The 20,149-nt window shown below is 36.2% G+C and overlaps 1 protein-coding gene across 2 annotated transcripts; it reads left to right on the forward strand.

Moving 5' to 3' along the window:
- Positions 1-741: 741 nt before the first annotated feature.
- On the forward strand, positions 742-17,141 carry LOC310734489 (uncharacterized protein). 2 transcript variants are annotated; one of them, XM_083556607.1, is made up of 16 exons: positions 742-1,056; positions 3,083-3,187; positions 4,273-4,348; positions 5,888-6,044; positions 6,125-6,170; positions 6,258-6,316; positions 8,425-8,460; positions 8,544-8,596; positions 8,790-8,922; positions 11,280-11,485; positions 11,575-11,620; positions 12,555-12,620; positions 13,384-13,443; positions 13,537-13,622; positions 13,758-13,840; positions 14,387-17,141. In XM_083556607.1, exons 1-16 carry the CDS (start codon positions 1,020-1,022, stop codon positions 14,419-14,421), a joined length of 1,284 nt encoding a protein of 427 aa, XP_083412733.1. In that variant the 5' UTR covers positions 742-1,019; the 3' UTR covers positions 14,422-17,141. The 2 variants fall into 2 exon arrangements, with proteins under 2 accessions (XP_083412733.1, XP_083412734.1); XM_083556608.1 differs by having other exon boundaries at positions 13,540-13,622.
- Positions 17,142-20,149: the final 3,008 nt, after the last annotated feature.

Raw genomic sequence — 20,149 nt, forward strand, 5'->3', positions numbered from 1 at the left:
GTCAAAATATTTGCGGTCTGGCCGACACTACAGAGCACCAAACACCAGCAAGGCCAGGCACAAGAAAAGTTTCTTCCCCCAGACAATCTACCTCATGAACAGTTAAATGCTCTCCCTCTTAAGCAATAAGAATATACACGGGTAACATTTTATTTATTTATTTCTCCTGAGCCATGAGGCACATTGGCCAGTGGCTTACTTGCTTTTTCTGTAGCAGTTTTGTCAGGCTGATAGCCCAACACCCACTCTTTGCAGCCGGGCTTGAAACCATCCATGGCAAAGAACTTTATCTTCATTCCCGCAACTGGGCACCCATTGGGGGATGGGTTTAAGAATGGCCTGGTATGGCCCGGATTTGAAACCACAACCCCCAGATCCCAGATCACTAGGCTACCACCTCCTCCCAATATGTGCAATACCATAAAAAAATACTTTTTATTTATTTTTGTATCTTTCAATGCAATACCACATTTTTTTGTATAAAAAGTGTGCAGCTGGAAACTTCTGTCACCAAAAAAAAAGTGCTTATAAGTACTTATAAGTGCAAACATACTTGGCAATAAAGCTCTTTTTTAATCTGATAAGGGGCCTCAAAAATGATGTCCTCCAACCCCCACCTCCAAGTGATGTTCACATATATATTGTATTGAATCTTTTCTGCAATCTAAACCCAGGCACTAGATGTCGCCAAAAACAAATGTTTTTTTTAAGGGAAGGGGTTTGCCTTATACACTGGCGTGCGCACACACACACACACACACACACTAACACAAACACACATTAAACATCCTCAGCTTCATATTCTGCATAATTACCCTCTTCATGTGAGCTCGGTCGCTTCAGCCTTTCTGAAAGCAGGACAGAATTTATTTATTTATATGTCCTTATTTATTGAAGCATGTCTCTGTTTGAATAAGCTCCAGATCCGGGAATGAAATGCCATCATATCCGCGCAGTGCGTTTGCGGAAATGTACGTTCATCCGCTCATATTTTACAGGATATCAAAGAATTAAGCGCAATGCCGACTAAAGACCCGCTTATTGAGACACTAAAAGGTAAGATTTCATATTCTGATTCATAATTAACACTGATGCATTCATTATATAATAATAATAATAATAATAACAATAATAATAATTATTGTTGTTATTATTATTATTATTATTATTATTATTATTATTATTATTATTATTATATTGTCCCATGATATTAGGCCACTTATATCACAAATATTAAATACTGCACCACAAAGCTGGTCATGGGCATTATATGCACTATCAAGGGAATAAGGCTGTATTTGAGACTCAGCCATTCTCCAGGTTTAGCTCTAACTTTACATAATGTAAATAATTCTGTTCACACTTGTCCCAGTGTCAATATTTGTTCTTAATATTGTCAGTAATCAGGCTGATTTAAAGAGCCGAACTTAAGACTGAAGCATCAACAATCTACAATTTATTTGTTATTGTACATCCTGTCTAATATTTCACATTTACGTATGTATATATATATATATATATATATATATATATATATATATATATATATATATATATATATATATATTAGATATATTAGATTTAACTTTATTGTCATTGTGCAAGGTACATGTACAGAGCTCATAAAATGCAGTTAGCATCTAACCAGACGTGTCCTATTTACAAAAGGCCACTAATTTACATGCTGTGCATATATTTACATATTTATCTGCACTTGTTAGTTTGCACAATTGCTACTATTTGCACCTTTAGTAGATGCCAAACTGCATTTCAGTGCTGTGTACCTGCATTATGCAATGACAATAAATTTGTGTCTATCTATCTCTCTCAAATTTCTTTTTTCCTCCTTCCCCTACAACACCTAATACACCTTCAAATACTCTTCATCTTTTCCTCTCCATCAATTTACCTACACTTTCTACTACTGTATTTACTCTCACCTTATCCTCGTCTTCCTCCTTCCCATACAAATACACCTACTACTACATACACTGCTCAGGCATAACATTATAACCAGTGAGTAAATAACACCAATTATATCTTCATCATGGCATCTGTAAGTGTGGGTATATTTATTAGGCAGCAAGTAAACATTTTGTACTCAAAGTTGATGTCAAAAGCAGGAAAAATGGGCGAGCGCAAGGATTTGAGCGAGTTTGACTAAGGCTAAATTGTGACGTCTAGACGTCTGGGTCAGAGCATCTCCAAAACCGCAGCTCTTGTGAGATGTTCCTGGTCTGTAGTCCAGTATCTATCAAAAGTGCTCCAAGAAAGGAACAGTGGTGAACCGGCGACAGGGTCGTGTGCGGCCGAGGCTCATTAATGCATGTGGGGAACGAAGGCTGGTTCATGTGGTCGAATCCACAGATGAGCTCCTGAAGCTCAAATTGCTGAAGTTAAAGCTGCTAATGTTTAATGGTTAAGGACTGTTTTGGCAGCAAAAGAGGACCAACACAATATCAGGCGGTCATCCTCCATTTCCCTACAGCATCTACTAATAGATTGCTCCTCTTTCTCCTACATCCTGCCTTCTCTTCCTTTGTTTTCTCCTCCTCCTCCTCCTTTTGTTACAACTACACTTTCTAATACTACATGTCCTCCTCCTTCTTATTATACCTAACACCTAATGCTAGTACTACATATACTCCTCTTTTTCCTCTTCCTCCTCCTCCTCCTCCTCCTCCTCCTACTACTAATAATAATAATTTTATTATTGCTATTATTACTAATACTGTTACTACTTCAACACTCCCTAGGGTTGCTGTTACTAACCAAATTATTATTTAACAATTATAATTAATAATTACTAATGTAATATTCTTTTATATAATTTATTTTAAGATTATAGTAACAATCATACAGGGAAATACCTTCAAACTTAAGGGGAAATAAAACACAAACACACTTTCCAAGGCCAAGTGCAGAAAGACCTCAACATCATGAAACATTCTCACACTGCAAAGTAGGCGTGGTGTATTATAGTTTTTACGTATTATCAAATTTAATTGATAATAAATGCACTTTCTGGAAAACATCTAATTTCTCTATAAATGTGCTTTATCATGCTGTGTGTGTTTTGCAGTGTGTATTTTGGAGCTGCAGGCTGAAAACACAGTGACTGACACGAGTCCTCACCTGGCTTCATGCTGTGAGCTGCTGGAGCTCATTCTGCGAAAAGGACTGCAGCGTGAGATTTCTTTTCCTTCATCATTAGAACTTTATTTCATAAACACACACACACACACACACACACACACACACACACACACACACACACACACACACACAAGCAACTCAAATGTTTACTTTAAACCAGGGACACAACTATGGCCGAATGTCTCGCAAGTTGCATTCAGAAATCTCTAGTGCATTTATCAGCTTTACACCACGGTGCAGGGAAATTCTCGATTCTGATTGGTCAACAGGTGATGATTCAATGTTATATTCCAAAAATGGCTCTTCAGAAGAAATCATAATAGTTGCAACCTAGTGATTGAACTATGCAGCTATTTACCATTTGCATAAAACAACAAATTGTGCTATTCATTTAAAGGTCAAATATGTTTTGTGAGTCCAGACAAATTTTATTTGGTGGGAAAGTGGGTACAAGTGGCTCTTTTGGTAAAACAATAAGCGTTAATTGTTGTGACAAGTAAAGGAGAACATCTAGAGTGCCAAAGAAATGAACGTAAGAAATAAGGGACCGACTACACAGAAAAATACGCTAACAAAGTATACAAGGGATGGTATAAAAACTTTCTTTCTTTCGGCTTCTCCGGTTAGGGGTCGCCACAGCGGATCATCCGCACGTTTGATTTGGCACATGTTTTTACGCTGTTGATTGGTGTCATAAAATACATATTCTATGTCTATAACATGAGGAGCGATTACATAACATTAAATGCAACTATAACTGGATAAAACAAGCGATTATTTTATCAAGTTGTGGGTTGGAAACGAGCTGCGCTATATGTGGAATAAAACCCCATCAGGAGGTCTGATTATCAGGAAACAATCAATACTTTAACACACAATTTCTCTGTAACACACATGCAGCACGTTGTATACATACAGTACATGTCTATCAAGACCTAAATCTATGTTCTTATTGCATTTAAATGAGCTTTCTTTCTTTCTTTCTTTCTTTCTTTCTTTCTTTCTTTCTTTCTTTCTTTCTTTCTTTCTTTCTTTCTTTCTTTCTTTCTTTCTTTCTTTCTTTCTTTCTTTCTTTCTTTCTTTCTTTCTTTCTTTCTTCCTTCCTTCCTTCTGAAGAACCGGTGCTGAGTTTGACACACAGAGACTATTGGTCTTGTTTCGAGCAGTTAGTTCAACTGGACACATGTGGAAGGTCAGTCCTTATCTCACAATGCATTTTATTTATATACAAATATCAGAAACACTTGATGGAAGGCAATTCAACACTTTGGATAGGATTTTATAAAACTGGAAACACTGAAGGAAACCAAAAGGAGAGCAGGCCATGCTTCCTAACTGAACTCAGGATTAAACCAACAACATTGTCTGCTGTACTTTATTGGCACCCTAAAATATTTTTTTTCTACTGGATAACTATTTGTTTTGATTGTTCTTACAGCAGATATGAACGAACTAGATCCCGTGGACCAAAGTCGGCCTATGGCAACTTTTAATTTTGCTCACCGTGCCATATATAAGAAGAGAATGGAGGGAAAAACACTGGTATATTTGGATGTACTTGAATTGTAATTAATATAAATGGTCAACTATAAAGTTTAAGGACTGCAATTTTCTTGAAATGTTCTGCATTTAAACACCTACCACTGAACATTAGGAGTGTCTCGAAGTTTCTTCCTCATACTATACCATCTCTTTTTAATTGCGAGTGTCACCACTGGCTTGCTCATTTGGAATAAACTTATAAGGGAAAAAAACTTATAAGCACTAAAATATATAAAATCATATTTTATAACCTATTTATCTCTGTAAAGCTTCTTTGGGACAATACATTGTTAAAAACACAATTTAATATATTAAATTAACATAGAAATAATATATGTTTATTTATAATTTCATATTTAATATTATATATTTAGTTTTATTTTAAAGCGGCAACAAAAATAAATAAAATTGAAAGTATAGAATAGTATAGAAAAGTGAATTTTAATTTGATACAATTCCAAAACTGTAAAATAAAATAAAAATGTAATACAAAAAAGCTCTTTAGAGGGACTGATATTACAAGCAAAAAGGCAGCATTGCTTATAGACTAAATGGCTGTATTGGGCATTGAGCTCTTTTAACTGTACAATAATAGGATTGTTTCTATATTTATATTGTACTATTTTTAAGTTTAATTGAACTAGAAAACTTTGAAAATAAAACTCATAGTTAAGCAAATTGCAGAGTAATTGCTTCTATGTATTTAATTATTTTTTTTATATTATGAATTCATAAATGAGGGATACCATGTACACCTTCATTCTAACATAATATATAATATAATATAATTTTACTTTTGGACCACAAGCTTTTAATCAAGTTAGATTTTTCTCCCTTCATAGGAAAGAAAGTTTGGGTATCTTTGGTTTGGAGTTTAAGCATGTTTTATATCCTTTTGGTAAAAAGATAAGTTTAGATAAACGTAAGTTCAAAATGTGCTAGGTTTTTGACATTGTGATTGAGATGGATGGTGATTGAGGCAAAGACACCACTGTCATAACATGTTGCTGTAAAAATAAACCGCATCATGCAGATTGTAGAACATTTTTTTCAATAAAAATCATCAGTGATGCTTTGTGGCTCATGTGTAGATTAATAGGGTTGTAGCAGGATAGCCAATGGCAGCTGATTATCATCATCTACTTCATTAATTTTATTTTATTGTATATCCCACTGTTGTCCTGGAAAGGCTGACCGCTGTCTCTTTAGCTGTGCAGCAGACCACAGCATGTCCCAAACTCCTCAGTGCTCAGGGCCGGGGACGCTATTTCATCCGTCTAATGCTGAGCAGGAGAACTCTGGGAAATATAGTCACCCATCTACTACACACATCCAGCATCATAGAGGTCAGTAAATTCATTACTATTTTACTTTCATTGAATCAGTTTATAAAGAAAATATTTTTAATTAATCTGCCTGTTTGCAGTGGTACAGTCCTGACATTTCTGTGTTGAGGAATGAAGAATTTGTAGGTGAGGCTTCACTAATAAACCTGTATTTGATGTACATATAGGCATTTACCACTGACACATTTATTCTGTGGGTTTTTAATCGTTTAGAGCCTTTCCTGTCTCTGTGTCTGGTTCTCTCTGAAATGGAGTTTAAGCTCAACATGCAGGTAAGTATCTGCTCTGAACGTATACACACGTATTTCCTTCTCTCTTAATATGATACGCCATTATACGTGACCAACCATCCATAATACATTTAAAGCATCTGCCAATTTAATAGAATACAATTTGAAGCTGATGGAATATTGTATACTTACCTCAATAGGCCATGCCTCATTAACTTAGACTGAAACCAACAAGCCACACCTCCTTTACAAAGACTGATAGCAAAGAGCCACACCTCCTTCACTTAGACTGAAACCAACAAGCCACACCTCCTTTACTAAGACTGATAGCAAAGAGCCACACCTTCTTCACTCTGACTGATAGCAAAGAGCCACACCTTCTTGCATAAGACTGATAGCAAAGAGCCACACCTTCTTTCATAAGACTAATAGCAAAAAGCCACACCTCCTTCACTAAGACCGAAACCAACAAGCCACACCTATTTCACTAAGACTGATAGCAAAGAGCCACACCTCCTTCACTTAGACTGAACCCAACAAGCCACACCTCCTTTACTAAGACTGATAGCAAAGAGCCACACCTTCTTTTATAAGACTAATAGCAAAAAGCCACACCTCCTTCACTAAGACCGAAACCAACAAGCCACACCTATTTCACTAAGACTGATAGCAAAGAGCCACACCTCCTTCACTTAGACTGAAACCAACAAGCCACACCTCCTTTACTAAGACTGATAGCAAAGAGCCACACCTTCTTCACTCTGACTGATAGCAAAGAGCCACACCTTCTTGCATAAGCCTGATAGCAAAGAGCGACACCTTCTTTCATAAGACTGATAGCAAAGAGCCACACCTTCTTTCATAAGACTAATAGCAAAAAGCCACACCTCCTTCACTAAGACCGAAACCAACAAGCCACACCTATTTCACTAAGACTGATAGCAAAGAGCCACACCTCCTTCACTTAGACTGAACCCAACAAGCCACACCTCCTTTACTAAGACTGATAGCAAAGAGCCACACCTTCTTTTATAAGACTAATAGCAAAAAGCCACACCTCCTTCACTAAGACCAAAACCAACAAGCCACACCTATTTCACTAAGACTGATAGCAAAGAGCCACACCTCCTTCACTTAGACTGAAACCAACAAGCCACACCTCCTTTACTAAGACTGATTGCAAAGAGCCACACCTTCTTCACTCTGACTGATAGCAAAGAGCCACACCTTCTTGCATAAGCCTGATAGCAAAGAGCGACACCTTCTTTCATAAGACTGATAGCAAAGAGCCACACCTCCTTAACTAAGAACAAATGCAACAAGCCACACCTTCTTTACTATGATGATACCAAACAAAGACTAATAGCAAAGAGCCACACCTCCTTCAGTAAGACTTATAGCAAAGAGTCAGACCTCCTTTACTGAGCCTGATAGCAAAGAGGCCACACCTTCTTCAATGCAACAGACACCACATAGACCACACCTTCATTATCTAGCCACTCCCCCTTTACTAAAACTGTTTAATATAAGGCCACACCTCCTTCATTAAAAATGACAGCAAAGAGGCCACTCTGCTTTTACTAACCATCTGCATGGTGGCCATGACACCTTTTGCTGCACCCTATGCTACTGAAACCACACCTCCATCAGTAGTACTAACAGCACCGATCCGTACTGGAAACACTATTTGTACTACATATGTGTGCAAATGCGTCTCCTTCTTGTCTGAAGTATGTCAAAACAATTAAGGGCAATTGAGGCTATTTATAATAGTGTACGTTATGTAACTGCACAATCCGTACCGGAAATAGTTATTTTGTTAGTGATCCTCTTGATATAAATACACATTTTTGGTGAAGTAGACGTGCACATGAGCGGTACAAACAGTTCTCGGTGACCTTCTATGTGACAAACAAAATAGAAACCGCACTTCCTTCACCCGGACAGACAACACAGACATCACACTTCATTCTGTGACAAACAGCAAATGGGACCATGCCTCCTTAACTAGGACTGACATTTTTTAATAATTTAATTAAAATAATTGAAAAATATGTATATGTAAATAAATATAGTTAATATTACATAAACTCATACTCTCATTGTCTACGGTCCCACTTTAACCCCCATGTCCACATCCTCCACTTCAGAACTGCAGCTTTCTGGATGAGAGTTGGCTGCTCCCTGTAAGTCTGAAGCTTCACAACTTGCATAATTATCACTAAGTGCATGTGATAATGCATGATCAAAGCCTACTCGTGTGTTATAGGTGTGTGAAACGTATGAGGCCGTGCCTTGTCGCGAGCTGGGGATGGTTCTCAGGTTAGCATGCCTACATCTGCATGCGACACACTCACAGCTTTTACACTGAGGATTTCTGCGCATGCGTCTGCGCACTTGCTGTACACACACCTTTCTGCTTGTATCTGCTGACACAGTGCTAACATTATATGTTCTTTGTTCTGCTGTAAGCCTTGTTTATCTACTTTCCTCATGATTCCTCGGTCTCTCTCAGATATCTGGACAGGCGTGTGTTTGTGTTGGAGCTGCTCCAAGGTGGTGTGGCTCAGGCTGAGATGTTTGCAGAGCCTGGAGACATCATCGACGAAATCAATGGCATTTCGCTGAGAAATTCCAACAATGGACAGGTTTTTGAATTTAGCCTCATATATACTATTTAATATGTGGTGCTCAAATTCTGTGGTGGACAAAGTACACAAAACGTACTTGAGTTACAGTAGGTAAAATATGACTCTAGTAAAAGTAAAAGTGCCCTCTCAGTTTATGTGAAAAGACTCTAATGTAGCGCAACGATCCATTAATAGAATGATATTAATGAGTAAAACACTGATTGATATCCATTAAAATGATCATGAGCCCAAAACCTTCTTTGCAACTACTAAAAAAATGGTGCAAATGAGGTCTCGGGTGTTGTGGCGAGTTCGAATCAGGAGATTCTTCCATCATTTATTCCTCTCAAAATGTTCTGCCCTCTGTTGATCTGACGCTGAACTGCATGTTGGTGCAAAATAGATACCAAACGGCGATCAAAACAAGTTAAAAACAGGAACAAACAGAAATAAAATGGAACGTCTGATTTTGCAAAAAGTAATTGAGTAAAAATGTAAGATATTCGAATTTAAAATGTAGTGAAGTTCAATTAAAAGTCTCCCCAAATGTAAATACTTCAGTGAAGTACAGATACACAAAAAAGCTACTTAAGTACAGTAACGGATTACATTTACTTTGTTAATGTCCACCACTGTTCATATTTTTACCATATCTTCACCAATGTGTACTGTAAATACTGAAGTGAGTGGCTTCAGTTATTTGTTATGTGAAGCCAAATGTGTTCATTGTTCAAAGCCACTTCGTGTTGTGTGAAGGCAGGTTTTGTGCTTTTGTTTGCACTAAAACTGAGCAACGCAATAAATTTGTGTGATTGAGGTGTAAACACCTTGAACTTGTTTAGTTGCTTAGAAAAGCACAAATTATGCTAAAATACTGACCCATCATAGTTTTTAATCTGGTTTCATTATATTTATACATTAATTCACTTTGAAACAGGTTTGTTCCTGTTATCACTTGCATTATAGCAGCTATAAACGTCATTCCCTAACCAGCCTCTCTCTTTTCTTTCTCAGATTCTCGTTACTGAGAAACCTGAAAGCACAAACTCTTATCTTCTTTTCTTCTTTTACTCTATGTTTGAAAACCAAGTAACAGCTTTCGTTATGACATTTTCATTGAAAAATCCCCATTAAGATGAATAACAGCTTTACACACTCTCTAAATCCAAACAGTTCATTTCTTCAAACATTCAGCTGAAATACTTTGCCGTGCCTCTTGTAAAATTTCCGAAATTGTTCTTCACTAGAGATTTCTTTCTGACCTTGCAATCCAGTTAATCCCAGAGCAGATAAATAGGATTTAGGTGCAGTAACTGGGCAGGCCATTTCATGATAAATATCATTCCAGACGACTGTTTGCTCTCTAAACAACACTTACATTATTTGGACATACGTTTCTGTAAAGCTGTGAAGTCGGTTCCAATGAGCAGCAGTCCAGGTGTGAATCGCATGGTGTTGGAGAATAGAATCATTGCTATTTTGATTTAGTTTTCCTTTCACTTTCCAGAACCATCTCTGCTCCAAAACAACCCCAAACCATTAAACTTCCACCTCCATGTTAGACTGTTGGGGGTGAGGCAGTCTGCTAACATCATCTCTCCTGTTCTCCAACTTACACAAGTTCTTCTGTTAGAGACAATATGTCCAATTTGGACTCATCTGTCCACAGAACTTTCTCACAGTCATTCACTTTCTAATTCTTGTTTTTGCTTTTTACCGAATTTGATACAGACAAACAAAAGTAGCACGCATGTGTTTCAAAAATGATAAGATTAGGTGTTTCTACACTTTTCACACCGTAACCTGATATTTCTATTGTATAGTTGTGTGTGTTTATATATATATATATATATATATATATATATATATATATATATATATATATATATATATATATATATATATATATATATACAAAACTATAAAATAGAAATTAGGTAGAAACACATATTCTTTTATAATTTTTAAGACACATGCATGCTACTTTTGTTTTACATATACACATATACTGTATATACATATATATATATATATCAGTTTACTTTTTTAAACTGTATGCACCTTTTTTTTTGGTTGGACAAATAAAGACCGTCACCACCACCAACTTTTTTTTCTTTTCTAAGTGTTTTTGTAAATTGTGGCGTAAAAAACCTGAATTTTTTTCACCCACCTGCAGTTTGCACTGTAGTAAATGGATAAATATTAACTCCATTTTAATTTGGCATAAATAATTAAGCAGAGTAAGATTATTAAAAATAATAAGGGAAAATGTGGAAAAAGCCAGTCGGCCATTTCATGACATGGTTTTGTAATCGTGTGACTTAGGTTTTATTGTAATTTCTAATCAACTCTCACCTATTGTGTGTTGTGTAAAGGCAGGTGTGGTGCTGTCCAGATTAAAAGGACAGCCTCTGACCCTGCGCCTGTTACGCTGGAGAGGTGAGAACGGGTCGGTGTATCGCCCCCTGGTGCTGCTTTTACGCCAGCTAAAACGGGAAAATCCCTCTCTGAAATTCGGCTCGCCTCTTCCCAAACTCTCGGTGCAGCATGACAGCCAGAGCCAGTGTGTCAAAGAGGGACGGTGAGAAGCTCCAGCGTTTCTCTGTAATGTGCTCAGTGTAACGAAGACGTCTGAGTGAATACGAATCAACTGCTATTATTCTGTAACAGGATCCTGTATGCAGTGCAGCTGTTGGGAAGAACAAATATAGGAATGGTACGGGAAATATTAACTCTACGCTCATAATTTAATAAGTATGAATTCAGAGCCACTATGGAATTTATACACTTAGGGCGGTATTACACTGAATGCTCTGCGTAAGAACCATTTTCATGGCTTTCTAGATCAGCAGAAGTTGCGATCTTCAGTAGCAGCATCAGAGACACCATCTACTCTATATATTCACTGTATGGGCAAAAGTTTGTGGACATCTGACTATACGATTTGTGTGTGCTCTTTCAACATTCCACATTTAGTCCCAATTTGTTCCACTAGATTTTGGAGGATGGTGGTTTGTGCTCCTTTGCGTACTTGTTCATCAGTCACTGATGTAGGTGAGGTGAGGAGGGTGCATTCAGCATTCCAATTCATACTGAAGTTGTTTAAAATGTATTAAGTTCTTTTGGAGGCCACTCAATATCTTCCACACCAACCCATGTAAAGCATATCTTCATGGAGCTGGCTTTGTGCCCAAGGGCACTGTCATGCTGGAACAAGATTTGATCTCTTAGTTCAAGTAAGGGGACAATTTCATGCTACTGCATCCAAAGACATCCTGTACAATTGTGTGCCTTCAACAGTTTAAAGAAGAAGCACATATGGCTGGAAAACCTTGGTGTCCCAATACTTTTGTCCAAGTTTATTTTATAATAGCATCCACACTCCCCCAAGCCTTAAAGCAAAGCAAAAACATAATAGATGAAGCAGATTTTCTTCGCTCAACCTGATATTGCATAACATAAAAAAATTTGATTTCTTATCTGAACACGATTCTAGAGTGTGTGTGTGTGTGTGTTGTTTGTTAGTCTCACATAGCTTTTAAACTGCACTTAAGTGCTGAATAGCTGAATTTATTTATTAAACCCTCTCCCATAATTCAAATACGACTTTTAGTTTATGAAGTGTGAGATGTTTCTTGTTTTTCTGTCAGTATGGAGGAAAGGAGGTTCTGCAGTATGCCATACCCACCGTGCTGCAAAGGAGGCAGAGCAGAACGGTACGAATACACCAATACATCATTCCAAATGAAGCATTAGGCACAATATGACCATGAAATTAATAAGCATCAGAATCAGATAAGAAAGTCTGCTGGATTGCGGAAATTTTTTTTAAATGAATTGAAAACCCAGCCATATTTTCATGTGTATTTTTCCTATTGTCCATGCCTTTATATTATTATTATTATTATTATTATTATTATTATTACAAAATAGCATACATTTTGAAAACTCTTCTACAAGTAGCCATGTCAATTAAATACCTGTGTATTTGTAGAGTTCTTTTAAACAATGCACATTGTCTCAAAACAGGTTTACAGAGATATAGTGGTTATAAAGTTGTATAAAATAATGTCTAAGTTTATTGCCTGCAAGTTTGTTCCTTATAATTGTATGTTTACCCCTAATGAGTGAGCCTGTGGCAAGGAAAAACCCCTTGAGATGGCATGAGGAAGAAACCTTTTGACTTGTCCCCAAAATAAAATAAAAAGGTTGTGCAGTGCATAAAGTGGTAAATCAGTGATTTAGGCTCAGGGTTACTAAGGAGAAGATCAGGAGTTCAAACCCCTGCATCACCAAGCTGCCACTCTTGGGCCCTTGAGCGAAGCCCTTCACTGCCTGTGATTCAGGGACACTGTATAACGGCTGACCCTGCGCTCTAAACACAGCATTCTAACATCTCTGGGAGATGCAGAGAAAGAATTTTACTATGCTGTAATATACATGTGACAAGTTTAAAGCCTTTCTCTTTTATTTTCCCAGGACGTGCTGTTGGACGTGAAGGAAACACACCTGACCTGCACTGACAAATCCAATAAACAGGTTTGGAGCCGTTGTTTAATGCGATAAATAAACATGTTTATCTTTTATATAAATACCAATAATACTAAGAAGAAACTCTTTAATTTTATACAGCAGCTGTTCCAGCACCACTTTCCTGAGATTTCATGTGTGGGGAGATTCAGCCAGCTGGATTTCACCATCTTTGCTTTCTGTGTGGGGTAGGCCTCTAAATCATATATATATATATATATATATATATATATATATATGAACTTAAACTTGATTAGCTTGGTCGATATTAACACTGACATTAACGATATTAACACTTTTGATCATTTTTTGTCCTGTTTCAGAGATAATCCAGATACGGGTTTCTGCTGTGTGGTTCTAAAGGCGGCATCCAGCGCAGAGTGTGAAGAGATCGTCCACCGCATTGGTGAGAACCCAAAGCTCACCAATACCTTAACCATTATTAACCCTCTGGTAATTATATATCCAAGGCAGGTAGCCAGGTCTTGTTTGGTTTTCAAATTTCATTTCTGCATTAGTGCATTCAAAATGCATTGCATTATTGTGCTTTTATTGCACAGTAGTGATGTTTATTTAATACAAACTATAAGCAACTATTTTCAAGGACATTCCACAGCATTAAACCCATAAATACTGTAGATGTTTCTTAATAATGCAAAATTGTTTGCAAACTACTCTTGCATACGAAGAATATAGTTTGCTGCTATAGGACAGGACTGAACTCCACATCATGCCACCATTATATTATATGCTATTATATTAGTTTCCAATATCTCTCTAATGTTATCTAAAGCATACAGCATTAGATCAACACTAATGAAGCAAGATTTGGACATCAGACATGTCCTGGCTAATAGACGACAGTTAGTACAGATTAGTACAGATTTCACATTGTTTAATCCGTATTCATTCCTCTGTTCATGAGCTCTACTGTTCCTTTTCATTCCCACAGCTACAGGGTTTAAAAGCACTGAATGCTTTGTCTGAGGAGACTACAAAAGCCACATGGACAATACCAAAAGGTTTTTACAGGTGTTTATGATGAAATCATGCTTTATTCTTTATAAACCGCGCTTATCAGCAAAGCACACGGGTATACTGGGATTCACACTCATGTTCTGCGAGTGTCATTTCATTATTTTTACATTGTTAATTTCACAAATAAGCCTGAAGGATTCTTATCAATTTTGATTAACGCAACGCAATTTACAGTTAACGCAAATTAATTTTAACGCAACTAATTTTATTAACGCAGCACGCATTTCCGTTTGACGATTATTATTAGAAATATAAAAAAAATATATAAAAGAGGCAAAATCAAAATCTTTAATGCAACACACGTTTGCTCTCCTGATGATTTACGTCATTTAAAACGCTATAATTACTTTAAAACATTTACAAGAATATTTTGTCGTCATGCTCCGACATAGAGTTTCACTAATAATTAACATACATTTGCATAAAGCATCCATATTTATTTATGCGCATGTTGATTAGAGTCTAAAACACAAATTCAAGGTACAATTTAAAAAAGCCACATGTTGAGTTTAACTATCTTTACTTTGATATTTTATGAAGCTTATAGTAGCTGCTTGTTGAGGAGTTCATGTTGGATTTTAGCTTGAACAAATTCACTCATGCAGGTTTGTTTCTTTCTGTAAAACAAACAAAAAAAAGAAAAACAGCATTTCATTATGCAAGGTGAAGCAAATTGGGTAAATCAAAATTTTTAATGATAATAGCAGATTGATAATCATGCTTAAAAAACCCAATATCAAATATAATACAACGGTGTTTTGACATTTTTTTGTTTAAAAAATACACAGATATTTTGTTCAATTATGAAGATTTGAAGCATCTAGAATATACATTTAATTACATATTTAATAATTTAATGATATGTGCATAAATTAAATATACAAACATTGAAAAAAAACAAGCATTTGACCTTCCAGTAAAGCCACAGTAAATTAACTGTTGTGGTAACCAAATGCTATAAAAGGAGAATGGAACGGAACGCAGCAGGTTTAAAAAGGAAAAAATATACGTTGGTGTACAAACGCTTAAGCATTCGCCAAAAACCACAAAAGTAATTAAAATTGTTATTGTTTGCTGCTGCTGTTATTTGCTGCTTGCAGATTTAGTGTTTGTTTGCACCGTTTTAATTGAATTCATCAAGATGTCGTAAACGAGCCGATCCCACAACCTGATGCTCGCGAGTCACAACAGAACGGATATAGTGCGACTGTCCCGAAGTTACAAACAAACAGTTTTACGCAATAGCACTCCGTTAAATTACACCATTTTCACATAATAAGGATTCTACAGTTTTTGCTCACCGTGCTGATGTTTCACCTTCACCTGTGACTCTGGACTCACACTTTTTCCTGCTGCCTGTTGACCCTGTACTTTCCGTCATTTCACAAATGGCTGTGTTATCTTAAAGTCATGCTAACCTGTAACTTGAGCAGCCCAACTAATCGATAACGACATTCATTGACAACAAATATTATTATCAATTATTTTGATATATATACAAACCATATGGCTTCATGGAGCTGGCTTTATGCACAGAGGCACTGTCATGCTGGAACAGGTTTGGGTTTCTAAATGCTACTGCATCCAAACATCCTATACAATTGTGTGAATCCAACTTTGTGTGAACAGTCTGAGGAAGAACCACATATGGCTGGAAATATAAGGTGTCCCAGTACTTTTTTCCATACTGTATATGCACTCAGGAGCCACTTCATTTGTTGATAATTTCTGTACAATGATCATTGATGAACACGTTCTGATTTTGGTGGTGGAATCATTAAAGCACAATTATATAAATACACATAAATACAAAAATATTCCTTACCATGCTCACTCATGAAAATGAGCACTTGTAAATATGTAAAGAGATTTTAATTTGACCTTCTCCTCTGCACTTTATTAGAAACGCCTGTAGACCTGCACATCATGCAGTTGTCTAATCAGCCAATCAGCACGGCAATGCAATAAAAAAACATGCAGATATAAGTCTTGCTTTTTTCCCTGTTGAGGAAAGGGGGAGATCAGAGGTTTAGATGCCCTTCATTTAGGAAGGTTGTGAGTTCAAATCCCTGCACTGCCCAGATGCCAATGCTGTGCCCTTCAGCGAGGCCTTTAATCCTCACGTGCTCAGTTGTATAAATGAGATAATTGTAGGAGACTACAAAAGCAACATAAACAATACTAAAATGTTTTCACAGGCTTTTATGAAAAAACTCCGGCTTAACTCAACTAAAATACGTTTATCTGCAAAGCGCACCAGCAATTTTTAGATTAAAGGTGGAACATTTAATCATTTTTGCAAAGTTTCTGTCATTTTCCTGAATAAAGCTGAAGGTTGGCTGATGGTTAAACACATGAACATGATGAAAAGGACTTGTGGCTTTGCATAGTTAAGCAACACACAGCTGTTATCGTTCAGGGTGTACTCACTTTCTAGCCCAAACAACCTTGCCACAATCAAAATCCTCCCATTTTTATGTTTGAAATGAACAATTGTTCTGCTGTTGCATGATTGGCTAATCAGATAACAGCAAAATGTACAGGTATTTCTAATGAAATGGATGGTATGTGCATTTCCATAGTTTCTATTTGTAATACCACAATATATAGAATATGCATAATTGTAATAATTTCTGTAATCTTGTAGTACTATGGAAATGGCTTGTAAATGTAACTTTTGTTTGAAAAAGTGTACTAAAAAAGGAAAAATGTCTGAATAACTCAAATGTTTTTTTTATTACATCCTAAATGTCATAATAAAACACCAGATAAAACGTGAAATAAGATAAGCTAAAGGACATAACAAGTCGGTGTGTTTGACTACAATGATGTTTTCATGGCTTAATTTTCCTTTTTGGATTTACTTCAACAAATGCAATTGTCACAGAACAGAATTCTTTTATGAATAAATTAGTTCTAACACATTTTAAACCCTGTTATGAAGGTTAACAAAAACATTAATTGATTTATGTATTTATCTTTAGTACGAAACTATATTTTATATATACAGATAATGGTGCAGATTAACAGCACATAGAAAATGTAAAACTACAAATATGATATGATATTGACAACATGAGTGTGGATAATATTTCATGTTAATAAATGCTCATGACTCAAACATGGTGAATTGTTGTTTTAAACACACAGATGAAGCAGGACAAATGGAATGAATGAGGGCGAGTCAGCTGAAAATAGCATAAAAGAAATGAGAAAAATTGTATATTCAATGTGTAGCTTAAATACAAAACATGGACAGGTTTACAGTGCTTGTCAAAATGCCTAGTATTTTATAATGTTTGAGAGACACATGCATGTTCTTGAAAAGGTATGTGAAGTGTTTTTTTTTTTTTTTTTGTAAAATGTTTGAGAACTGTGAGCTGTGTGAGATACTGGACTGGACACTGGCTGGAAGGTATATTGTTAATTTGACTTAAAATCTATGTCTCAGGAATGTTGTGATATATACTTTTTGGGAAGATAGATAGATAGATAGATAGATAGATAGATAGATAGATAGATAGATAGATAGATAGATAGATAGATAGATAGATAGATAGATAGATAGATAGATAGATAGATAGATAGATAGATAGATAGATAGATAGATAGATTGTACTATGCAAATCTGTCTGTCTATATATATATATGTGTGTGTGTGTGTGTGTGTGTGTGTGTGTGTGTGTGTGTGTGTGTGTGCATTTAAAAAAAAAAAATAGTACACGTATAAATACTGAAATGTGTACCGAATGCAATTCTTTTTACAAATGGAGTTAAAATCTGACTTCCCTCAGGAACGTATTAAGTGGAGGACAGCCATTTTGGTTAGTCTCAGCCTTGCCCTTATTATTATTAAGCTTGAATAAACATACACAACAATGTCAGGGGTATTAAAAAAACTAGAGTTAGCGCAGTGTCACTGTGGCTACTCACTCCGTAAGGGAAATAAAATTTGTTTTGCGCATGCATGAAAATGTTAACAAATCCATAGCACTAGCGTTAGCCGCTAACCAGGAAGTGGCTAGTGGCTAGGGATATGGATTCTTTAGCGTTGCATGTTCAGCTGCAAAATCCTGACAGTTCCGCATATCAAGGGTGTGAATGAATGGAGACATATTTGTTAAAGTAAGCTGAAAATAGTTGAACAGTTAAATAGATCATATCTTTAGAATCTAAAATATCAAATGTACAACACACACTTACATACATATCTGTATTACCCAAATGAGGGCTAACAAATGTAAACTATTTAATTTATTTTTTCCATTTATTTAATTGTATTTATTCAATTTAATTAGTGCCAATTTAATCGATTACTCAGTTTAATTAACATAATAAAAGTGTTTCATTTGATTTATTCTATTTTATTTTTATAAAATATTATAAAATATAATTTTATATATTTACCCAAGCTGACTATATATAAGATTTTTTTTTTCAAAAATGTTTTCACTTATCTAATTTCCATCAATAATCATTTATGTAGATTTGAGATAATTCTAATAAACTGCAGCAGAGTTTATTAGTCTGGAAAAGGTTATAAAGTAATTTCTATAGCTTTGGGACTCCAGTGAACCACAGTGAGAGCCATTATTCATAAATGGCAAAAACATGGAACAGTGGAGAACCTTCCCAGGAGTGGCCGGCTGACCAAATTTACACAGCGACGACTTATCCAAGAGGTCACTAAAGACCCCACAACAACATTCAAAGAGCTGCAGACCTCACTTGCCTCAGTTAAGGTCAGTGTTCATGACGCCACCATAAAAAAGAGACGGCAAAAATGGTCTTCATGGCAGAGTTCCAAGACGAAAACCGCTGCTGAGCTAAAAGAACATAAAGGCTCGTCCCAGTTTTGCCAGAAAACATTTCATGATCCCCTTGATGAGACTTTTGGGAAAATACTCTGTGGACTGACTGAAAAGTTTAACTTCTTGGAAGGTGGGTCCCATTACGTCTGGCGTAAAAGTAACACCACATTTTAAAAAAGGAACATCATACCCACAGTAAAATATGGTGGTGGTAGTGTGATGGTCTGAGGCCGTTTTGCTGCTTCAGGACCTGGAAGACTTGCTGTGATAAATGGAAACATGAGTTCTGCTGTTTACCAAAAAATCCTGAAGGAGAATGTCTGGCTATCTGTTCCTGACCTCAAGCTGAAGTGAACTTGGGTTCTGTAGCAGGACAATGATCCAAAACACACCAGCAAGTCCACCTCTAAATGGCTGAAGAAAAACAAAATGAAGTTTTGTGATAACTCATTACAAGTTATCACAAACGCTTGATTGCAGTTGTTGCTGTTAAGGGCAGCGCAACCAGTTATTAGGTTTAGAGGGCAAACACTTTCACACAGGGCCATGTAGTATTGGATTTAGTTTTCCCTCAATAATAAAAACCTTCATTTGTTGTGTTCAGTTGTGTTATCTTTTACTAACATTTAAATTAGGTTGATAATCTTAAATATATATATATTTATTAACATTATGACATTATACCATTATGACTGGTCAGTGAATATCACTGATTATCTCTTCATCATGGCACATGTTAGTAGGTGAGATGTATTAGGCAGCAAGTGAACATTTTGTTCTTAAATCTGATTTGATAGAAGCAGGAAAAATGGGAACGCGTAAGGATTTGAGTAAGTTTGTAAAGGGCTAAATTGTGGCTAGACGAC

The sequence above is a fragment of the Silurus aristotelis genome (assembly GCF_946808225.1).
Source record: "Silurus aristotelis genome assembly, chromosome: 12".
Classification (NCBI taxonomy): Eukaryota; Metazoa; Chordata; class Actinopteri; order Siluriformes; family Siluridae; genus Silurus; species Silurus aristotelis.

Coding starts and splice junctions, on each gene's coding strand:
- LOC310734489 (XM_083556607.1), top strand. CDS start 1,020: ATGCCGACTAAAGACCCGCTTATTGAGACACTAAAAG. Junction 8,923..11,279: donor GAAATTCCAACAATGGACAG/GTTTTTGAATTT, acceptor TGTTGTGTAAAG/GCAGGTGTGGTGCTGTCCAG. Junction 11,621..12,554: donor GAAGAACAAATATAGGAATG/GTACGGGAAATA, acceptor TTTTTCTGTCAG/TATGGAGGAAAGGAGGTTCT.